At 36.7% G+C, this 10,965-nt stretch overlaps 1 protein-coding gene across 1 annotated transcript; it reads right to left on the bottom strand.

The window, feature by feature from the left end:
- Positions 1 to 906: 906 nt before the first annotated feature.
- LOC147897762 (pathogenesis-related protein 1A/1B-like) lies at positions 907 to 1,419 on the bottom strand. The gene has a single exon (XM_087380113.1). It carries the CDS (start codon positions 1,417 to 1,419, stop codon positions 907 to 909), a length of 513 nt encoding a protein of 170 aa, XP_087236239.1.
- Between the last annotated feature and the right edge of the window lie 9,546 nt (positions 1,420 to 10,965).

Here is a 10,965-nt window from a genome sequence, read left to right as displayed (position 1 = left end):
GGGACATTGTATTTGAGAGACTGTATTTGATCATAAGATAATTCCTTAAAATATACGACACTTTCATAGCTCGAGGCTAGCTATATTTTTAGGGGAATTGACTTTGTGAGCTTTCTCTAAAATTTGTTGCCAATGTCAACAAAGAGTGGGATTTTTTTTTAATACTTTGTTTGATGATAATCAGATTCCTTTAATTAATGTAAAACATTTTCATAAATAGAGGGTTACTATATTTGCATAATGTTTACACAAGATGAGCTAGTTTGATATTGCAAAAAAAAGACCGACTTTGTTGGCATTTCTAAAAATGCTTGCAAAAAAAATTCCTTCTGCACGACTAAGCATAAAATAGTATGATTGTGATTGGAACTCCAAAATCTACAAGCAACTTCGAAAAAATTATGTAAAGGCAAGACAACAACTACAAAAATTAATGCAAAGATAGAAGTACATAATTAATTGCACAAATTTTCCCAATTTAGTTCAATTGTTTAGATATAAAGGATATTTGATTAGCCAAGCCTTACCATATACAAATATGTATGTACATGGATGTATGGATGTTTATTAACTTTACAAGAGAGTTTTGACAAAAAAGTTCTAAACACTTAGAGAGGTATTCCTCAAATATAACACTTTCTAGATCGACAAGGAGTAGTGATATTAATTTAAATTTTGACATGTCCAAATTTTACCATGCGTTATTATTTGATGGGGAACTGATCTTGAAATTCACGAGTGCAAGTTGCAAGCGAAAAGATGGCAAATAAGGTAGTCACGTAACTATTCACCAAATGCTCCCTTAAGGATGCGGTGAATCTATTATGCGGTAGATCGTTACAAGAAACCAAAAGAGCGAATACAAGGCAATACTTTAGTGGAGAGCAAAATGTTCGGCCTGCAGGATCACGAGAAGATGATGGCGTAGTCGGTGGAGCCGGAGGGACAGGATAGAACACCACCTTCGCAGCCCGGAGCGGGGCAATCCTCTGTTGCACAAGCAGGATTGGTGGGAGTGACCTTGAGGCCCAGGTTGAAGCCCGCCTGCACCGAGACGTCGTAGTAGTCATTGTTGCCAGAGCCTGCGACTGTGATCTCGAACTGTGTCACCCCGCTTGGAGGCCCCGTGTTGCAGGCCTGTCCAGCGCACCCCCCTTGAATCGCCCACATGGTTGCTCCTTCCCACATGGGCGTGGTTCCCACACTCCACACTGATTCCAGCCCTTGTAGAGCTGGAAGCTCCCTGCACCCGCCCCCGATCTCCTCGTTCGGTACCCAGTATTTGACACACAGTGTTGAGCCGGCGTTGTTGACCGCATTCAGAGTGGTCGCTGAGACCATCGCCACAACTGCGGCCGTGACATTCAACGTCAGCAAACTTAAAGCAAAGGCCTCATCAAGTAAGCAGCAAGGAGCCATAACGGAATTGCTTATGCACTAATAACTCACCAACATGGAGGACGAGCAACAAGAAACACCATGCGCTTGTGAGAGTTTTCATGATTGTCCGCGATTGGTGAATGATAGGCAATGCAGTTTAGACTCTGGACAGTTTAGAAGCTTGCAGGATAAAGCTCCTCCTTCTTGTATTTATAGGCGGTAAAGGTCCGCCCAACACCCGACCCATGCCAAAATCTGGGAGTACGGGAAACGCACTTTTATAAAAGTCCGCACTTCACTTATGTCGTACTTAAATCTTTGCCGCCATGAAGGTCGCACAATAAAGTACACTAATGTATCACGCGATAACCAATTAATGTTCAAGGCCAAAACCTCTTAGGAAAATTTGATTTTAAATAAGACTCTGACAAACACACAATGAGATGAAAATGTAGCTAATATTGAAGCCTATTATGCTTCATATGGGGGGAGAAGCCCATAGTCAAAGTTTGATGCCTTTGAAATTATAGAGCCATGAGGAGTGACTTTCCAAACCGAGGTTTCCAACTTGGCCGCTTTAAGAAGTGATGTACAAAACTGAATGATTACCTTTCTCAAGAAATTGAAATTTATTTCCTCTCATGGCTAGGCCTAGCTCCTTTCCATGCTTTCTCCTTAGCCCCTCTCTCCTTGCTTCTATCTAGCCCTTTATCCTCTCAATAAAGCCCCTCCCAAAACGCTCAAGGACACAATGCATCCTACCCCCATGCTACAAGCTCTATGGATTCTTGCAATGTGCATACGTCCTCAATTAGCATGCTTAAACTTGTTGGAAAGGTTCCTCTCATGAGCTCAAAATAAAGTTTTATAGGATCATCTATTTATTGTTGCTATTAATGCTGGACAAAAGGTCCCTTTGAAACATCAATTTATAGTGTGTGACCTTATAGGTTACGCTGGTAATCATTTCAAACTCTCAATGCTCTATCTTACAACTTAGGCTTATGTAGGTTGATAGTTATGTGTTTATGTGTGCTATGACTACATCGATGGTACTCTTGATATCTTCCTACTAACTGTTCCTTGCATATAATGTGCAACAAACCCTACACAAGGTCACACACTTTGAAATGCTAGATTGGATGGTTTTGTCTAATAGTGATCCCAATATATAAGTTACGTTGATCTCTAGACCATATAACTTTGATAATGTTTGAAAATCTAGAGCTTCTTGAATCATAGATTAATTTTATCTCTCCATATAAAGGATTTGCATGGCACTCATGACCTACTTTATAAAATGTGTCATTTATATTAGTAGTCACTTTGTGATTGTCACACTTAGCTTTATCTTTAAGATGGCTCATGGATATATTCTTAAAAGACAAAATAGACATGACCCAAAGTGGCCAACCTTTACTTGATAAAATGATAAATTTTTAGAGAGGAAGGGTTCCCTCTACACACACATAAATACTAAAAGAAGCTCCATGCACATTTATGGAAAAATTAAAGAGATTTTGATTAAATAATAGAAATTAAGACATAGCTTTTGATTCCAAATTTTGAGATCATGATCGCATGTGAATAACATTCTAATATTGTGATTGAGGTCAAGATTTCAATAGTAGAGTTAGAGCACTAGATTGGTGGAGTGGTACATCTCTCGGTGGTGTTTCATTTGAAAGTGACTCTTTTTGGAATAAAGAAATTTTGTAAGGGATATTTTTTCAACTCTAGTATTCCTTTGGATTATGGGTTGAAAGTAAAATCTACAATCACATCATCATCCAATCTAAACACGTGACCATTATTTGTTTAGCAAGCTCACATCAAGTACATCATCAGTTTAATATCCATTTGGTTATTTGGAAGGGTCCCCAACATTGAGATTTAATCCATTTCTTTATCCCTTTAAATTCAATTGATGACATCTGGGCCTTAAGCTTGCAAATATTCATTCCCCCTTTGATTCCCTTTTACTCCTATGTTCATCAACATACTTTCTATGCTAGTATATGGTAACATCAAGAATATGACCTTCATATGCCATTTAATTTTACCTAACTTGTTCTTTGTGATCTCTATTTTACCTAAAGGATCGCACAAGCAATAGGGGAGGAACATTCTTGTCCTTATGGATCTCAAAATTGTCTAGTTTCATTGGAATCTTCAGGTGTGATGTCTAAGCATGCATACCCCACTGAGTGAAGTTTTTCTCCCAACAGGTTCCTTTATCCATGCATAGATCATGGTAACTCTTTTTTCTCCTTCTTATTCCTTTACATTTTATCTAACATGTTCTTTGTTCTCTCTATTTTTCCCAAAGGATCATAGGAAGCAAATTACGATAAGGGAGAAACATTCTTGGCTGTATAAATGCCAAAAGGGTGTTTTTTTATTGGAATCTTGAGATGTGTTAAAAGGACACTATAGTGAGTGAAGTTATTCTCCCAACAAGTTTTTTTATCCATGCAATGCATTTGATGCATATCCGCGAAAACTTTATTCATGGTAGCTCTTTATTTGCCTCCTTTCATGCAAAAGGTTTGTGGGAGTTGTGTCTAGATCAGAGAAGAAGCCAACAAACAATCAAGTCCTGGAGAAGATGCAAGCATGGTACTTGAAGAGTCCAAAGTCTCCTGGTCTTATAGGTTGAGCTCTTGGCATAAGTGTCTTCCATCACATAGATCTTTTGAACACTGTCACTCAAAATTGGAGCATGTTGGAAATTTTTTTCTATTTGCGGGTCCAAATTTCAAATATTATGCTAAAGCTAGATATTTGCACTTCAAATGGGAGATGGAGAATCCCTAGCAACTAACCTCAATAGCATGCAATTTATAGTCAAGCAACTTTACACACTTTTACTATGGATGACTGCAAGGCAATACTTTAACTAACTCTCCACCAAGGTAAAAATTAGACAGTTACCATTTTGAGAGTTAACTGAAATGATTTAAAAATTCATGATGTCATTGCCATGTTACTCAGTGAAGACAAAAGAGTGGAAATGAGTTTAGCAAGAATGGGAGGACTAGAATATGATATCAAATAGTAGAGAAAAAGAAAATATGAAGGGAAGAAGGACTTGGTAGGTTGTGGTTGAGATGGTCATGAGGAAAAATGATCTTATAAGAAGGCCTTTGATAAGCCAATCGTATCTCAAAATCTTGTAGTGTTGATGAAGGTTGGGGAGACCATTTTGTAGGACTTGATCATCATGAAAAATCACTAGTTATTCATGTTGATGCAGCCTATGCTTTCTAAGTGTCCAACCCTTGTGAGGATTTCTAGGGGAAAAGTGTGTTGATGGTTTGGTAGGATTCCTGTTACTTTCTCTCCCCTGACTCAATTTATGGGGTGGATTCTTGGGATTTTCAGCTTTGCAAACTTCATAGCGTGTGTTGGTTCTCCTGCATGGTTATGAATCTTCTGTCTCCCACATGATCATTATAAGGCTTTCCATTGGATTCTAGAGTAGGCAATGGTCATCTATAGCTCTTCCATGTTGTGTGGAGTTCCTCACGACTGGTACAAAGTTTCTAGAATTGACAACAATGCTAGAACATCTCTCTAATAACCTTGTTGGAGTCACTCACTAATATGTAAGAGTATCATGTGGGTTCAAGAGAATGTAGTTTTAGAATCTAGTTTTTGCACATTGATTACATACATAAGGGTATCGTTGAAAGGAGGTACTCACATATTGACTAGAAAAAGGTTTCATGTTATTCATGAAAAACAAAAAAATAAGAGATAAGAGAAGGTGAGGATCATGCATCACTCGATATTGTTGAAGAAGATGAAGTAGAGGATCAATTATAGGTAGATGCACAATAGACGATGAACACCTATTTCATTAATTTTGGACTAGTGTACTGTCCAAATTCATTTTGTGAGATAATTTTGGATAAAGCATTTCAAAAAAAGAGGCTCTTATAAAACAAAACTTTGAGTCAAAAAGTAAGATTTTAAAAAAGCAAATTAGAAAAAATGACGTGACATGTTATTAAAACTAGAGTACATTAACTTCATGTTGTTAAAAGAGACAAAAAGTAAGATTTTAAAAAATCAAATTAGAAAAAAAACTAGAGTACATTTAAAAAAAAGCATGACACATTTGTACAAGAAGTAAATCATATAACTCAAAGCCATATGGTGTTAAAAAACACCTTCCATTAGCTCAGCTTAGAAGATGTCATCTTTGTCTCTCTTGTCTATTACAACTTTACATTAGAGAACTAAAAAGTCTTTGTGGAACTGTAGTTTCATTTCTTGTCTATTACAGTTACTTTAGAAAACACATAAGTCTATGGAATTAAATTTCACAGTTACTTTAAATTTCTATAGAATTAAATTTCCATCACTTGACTATTAAGTCATTAGAGAGAGCATATGTCTTTGAAAGTGCCTACTATGGCATTGGCTTCATGAGAACAAGCAGACTTTAAACTTGCAGGCCATGCATAACCAGGGCTGGCATCGCAAATCTCCTCACAGACTCTCCTCACAACTTGTTTCGAATCTTCCACTGACTTGTAAGCATTCAACAACTCTTCTTTTCTCTCTTGGCTTTCCTCATCTTCAACATTTTTTTCAATACAGCTTCTAGCCACCGCCATATCCTGTACAAAAATTTAACTTGTTCGCATCAGAAGTACGTGATTAAAAGAAGCGAAAAAGAAAGCTAAGGATATTCACCTCTTCTGCTGAGTTCAAATCAAGCAATCATGTGCGTAACATATCCTCCTCGAATGATTTTCCCTTCATTGGTCCATACAAAAGAGATCTAAGATAGAATTTGAGTTCAGTAAATGAAGTCGGGTAATAACTAGTCATTGTCTTAGAGGGAAAGTGGCAGAAGGAGAGTGAGGGAGCAATAGCAAGGGATGCACAGTGAGCTACCCCTCCTTCAAGAGTGATAGAAAGTGAGGGAAGACGTAAAGTGAAAGATGAATACAAGTTAATCAGAAGCACTAGGATGTAAGAAATAAGAGAGTGTTTGTGGAAGGACTACGATGGAAGATTACAAGTGCACTAAGGCACGATGTGTTTGCTCTGATAAGGATAAGGGTTGGAATAAAGTGAGAGAAGCATTGGAAATGCTCTACTTTAAGTGAGTGGAGACTGTCCAACTGAATAAAATTTTGCAGAGCATTGGGAATGCTATACTTTAAGTGAGTGGAGCATTGGGAATTGATACTTTGCCATGAAATATATTACAAATATTACATCATCACATATTCATATCAAAATTCTCATCATAGAAGGTTATATTTCCTAATAATCACATCATCACACATTCATATCATAAAATTGTGTGCATGAAATAAATATATAAATATCATGACTAAATGCCACTTAAGTAATAAGTCAGAAATTGGTGTATAATCAACAAAAACTACATCATGATTCATACATTGCAACAAATAAATGTCAACCATAATATTCATGGAGTAAACAACATCATGAGAATATGCTCCTCATGCATATATATAAACACATCATACATGCATCACAACTCTTCTGATGCTTCTAGTGGAGACTGTGGCAACTCTTATGATGCTTCTAATGGAGGCTGTGGTGCTCTAGATGTACACTCAGTCTCTACTTCTTCTGTAGTATGTAGTGCTTTCGAAGTAGACTCAATATCCTCTTCCTTAAATGCAAGCGGAGGCAATGGCAACTCTTCTAATGCTTCCAATGGAGGCTGTGGTGCTGTAGGTGTACACTGAGTCTCTACTTCTTCTGTAGTGTGCAGTGCTTTCACAGTAGAATCAGTCTCCTCTTGCTTAAATGCAAGCTCTGATATTGCTTCAGTTGCATGTTGTATTCTAATGGCAACAATTAGGTCTCGAATGATTTTAGCCCTAAACAATTGTATATCCTCCTCTAAATATTTGAGCTCCAAAGAGTCTTCCGATGAGATTTATGGCTTAAGTGAGAAAATTTCTTTGAAAATCAACATGCAGTTGTAGGCAGCTCTCCACCCACAACTATACCCATCTTCCTGCTCTACTACTAAACGCTTTTGGAAGTCTACCGAGTCTTTGTACTGTCCTGTTTCTCTGATAGCAGATACCAACTTCTCAATCGACTTGCTCATCATGACATATTAAAAAAACTTAGTGTGTCTATTACATAAGGTACATAATATAGAAGTAACAACAGATTAATAGAATACTTACATTTGCACTGAGCCATGAAAGCCTGCAATCGAGTTAACAAGCTACCAATAGTTGTCTTCAAGGTCCCAAACCACTAGATTCCAATGTTCCCTACACGAATAATTAAGAACCATTATTATTTAACACAATGTTGCCAGTATAAGATGAAAATAAAGGTTGCCATGATACATCTCGTGATATGCCATAAATAGGACTCACACGCCATGTAAATGTAAAGGCTGTAACCATTAACAAACATTGGCTATTGTCTTTCTGCTATCGCTAAGTATAGGAGAAAGGAGGGAATCCAACATATACACATGGTTTTGTACGGCTCTACCAAATCGTGAGATAACTATACTGCACCAACAAATAAATCAATATTAGCTTATTAGATTTAATCAAAATATTGAATTATCAAGCAAAGAAAAAGTTTGTATCAAACCTGAGAATGGCCATCATAACATTGTTATTGACCTCATTTGAAGCTCTAGACAGGATTGAAATCTTCTCTCCCCCAAGTTCAAGATACTGAGGTCTATGTTGAATCATAACCCTAACATTAAAAGAGCTTCCCAATTCTTCCAATGAAGCCATGTTTGTAGAGTTGAGGTCTTCTATCCCCTTTGACTCTTTGACGGCATTCATTTCGCACTCCTCTGAGCCATTATCTATTTGCCTTGTGGGAGGGTCCATAATGTCGCCCTTAATGATTGCTCGAATGGTACATGTTATAAATGCATAGAGATGCAAATCTGTATATGTTGATAGTGTGGCGTCATTTTGTATCTCAAAAATTTGACCAAGTACCAAAAAGCAATTGTAGCCCACCCTCCATCCACAATTATAAATATGGCTATTCTCTTGATGTGATACCTGACATGTTATATACTCTATTTGTTGTGCCAAGTCACATTGTCACATTACTGTGTCGATAGCACCTACTAACTTTCGAGCTGATCTACACATCAAAACATATAACAATAGTGAATATGTGCATTGCATATCAATCTACATGTCAAGAAGTGACAACAAGTGTAGTCTATACTTACTCTAACACAGTGCCATGGACGGATGTCATTGAGTTGGCAAAGAAGCACTTCTTTGCAAAGATATCCATGACTACCAGACTCTAATGTGAGCTACATTATCAATAAAGAATAATTACTATGTTTGAGACAATTCTAGCAATGCAATAGAAAAAACAAGTAGGGTTTGATGCTTACTTCTCATAATATGCTGTAAAAATAACTCGTGCATCATTCATAGGAACGTGCTTCAACCACTTGCAAACATCCTCTATGGTTTCTTCTTTGTTGCTAAGCACTTCCGAAATAAGAGGATCGAGCATATATGAAATGCTCTGTATATTTTGCAAAAAATTTGCTATAACATTACTATATTTAAAAAAAAAGTATTAGCTTCTTGGGTTTAATCAAAATAAGCAAAGTATAAAGCCAAGGAAAAGGCTGCATCAAACCTGAGGATGGTTGTAATGACTTTGACATTAACCTCTTTCTTAGGATTCAAGAGGATTGAAATCTCTTCTTTACCAAATTCAAAAAAATGAGGTTGTTGTCGAATTAACAACATAGCAGTGAATGAACTTCCAATCTGCTCCAATAGATTCATATTTTCATGACTCATCTTATTGAGAGAGTAGTCTACATCGTATTCTTCTTTACTTGCTATGTCTTCTACATCCTCCTTCTCTTATAAAAATATAAAAAAGTTATGGGATGTACACATCCCAAATAAAGGCTTAAACAAGTAGATAAGGTTTCATACATGCTTTCATTAGAGTGAGTCTCTCCTCCGCTTGGAGCAAAAATTTAAAAAGTAAGGTTTCATACATGCTTTCATTAGAGTGAGTCTCTCCTCCTCTTGGAGGAAAAATTTAAAAAGTTATGAGATTTACACATCCTAAATAAAAATAAAGGTCTAAATAATCATAGAAGTATAAAGATAGCATGCTTTCATTAGACTCAGTCTTTTCTCCTCTTGGAGGAAAATATAAAAAAGTTATGAGATTTACACATCCCAATTAAAGGCTTGAACAAGCACACAAGTATAAAGATAAGGTTTTAATATACATGCTGCAATGTAGTCATATTTTCAAGTTGTTTCCCAATGGTAGTAATTAGACGCTGAATACTCTCAGCCCAAAATGCTAGCAGATCGGCTTCTGTATATGATTCCATTTTGACTGATAACTCCAAATCAAAAATCTCTCTAAGAAACAACATGTAGTTGTAGGCAACTCTTCACCCACAGCTGTGCCAATCTTTTTGCTCCACTGGCAGACGTATTTTGAATTCTACTTGATCTTGTTGCTCCGTGGTTGTTCTGACAGCAGATACTAGCCGATATGCAGCACTGTCCATCATGACATATTAAATATATTAATATGTCATGATCATAAGATACAAAATAAGAAAGTATCAAAAATATTAAGAGAATAATTACCTTGGGGAGTTGGCATGATAGCCTTCCATTGAATTTACAAACCATAAACAATTGAGTTCAAGGTCCTAGACGATCAAACTCCAATGTGAGCTACACGACCAGAATAAAAATGATTATTGTTTTACACAAACTTGCCAAAGAAATAGTAAAAATAAGGTTAGAGTTGATACTTACACCTCATGATAAGGCATTAAGATGACTCGCACCCCGAATAGAAGAAAGGAGAGCATCGAGCATGTAGACACGATGCTGCACTACACTAGGAAGCTGCAAAATAACTACACTACACCAAACATTAGCTCATAGAATTGATTTGCATTCTGCACTAGGAAACTGATATATAACTACACTGTGAATAAATAAACAAATGTTAGCTCATTGAAGTAGCAACAAATAAACAAACGTTACCTGAGAATGGCCAAGATAACATTGTCATTAACCTCTTTTAAAGGATTGGAGAGGATTGAAACCTCCTCTCTACCAAAGCTTAGATACTGAGGTTCTCGTTTCAAAACGATCCTAACTTCAAATGAGCTCTCCATTTTATCCAATGCAGCTAAATTTGCAGAATGGGTCTTTGTCATAGCTTGTATTCTATGTTTGGGGTCATTCTGCTTTTCCATGGTGTCTTTAAAGCTCTTGTGCTCATGGTATTCCTCAATCAAATTTAGAGGTGGTTGCATTGTTGAAGTAGAAGGGAGTGCCTCCATATTGACTTCATCCATTTCTTCTCCCTCTATTGCCTGTAAACAAATATGAGAGATTAGATTCATTATCTTTAAATTTAAATCTTATTTAAAAAATTGTATTTAGTTGAGAAATAGAGAGTTCATACCGCTAAGTATTGTCGTAGTGGCCTTTTTTCATAACCCTGTGAGCCATAATTATCAAAGAAGGCATCATCATGTTTGTCTTCATCCACCAACCTCTCTCTGAACAGGTCATGTAA

The sequence above is a fragment of the Dipteris shenzhenensis genome, chromosome 10, assembly GCF_047967505.1.
Source record: "Dipteris shenzhenensis isolate YYH24624 ecotype China chromosome 10, Dip_SZ_1.0, whole genome shotgun sequence".
Classification (NCBI taxonomy): Eukaryota; Viridiplantae; Streptophyta; class Polypodiopsida; order Gleicheniales; family Dipteridaceae; genus Dipteris; species Dipteris shenzhenensis.
This window is presented reverse-complemented; position numbering and strand designations above follow the sequence as displayed.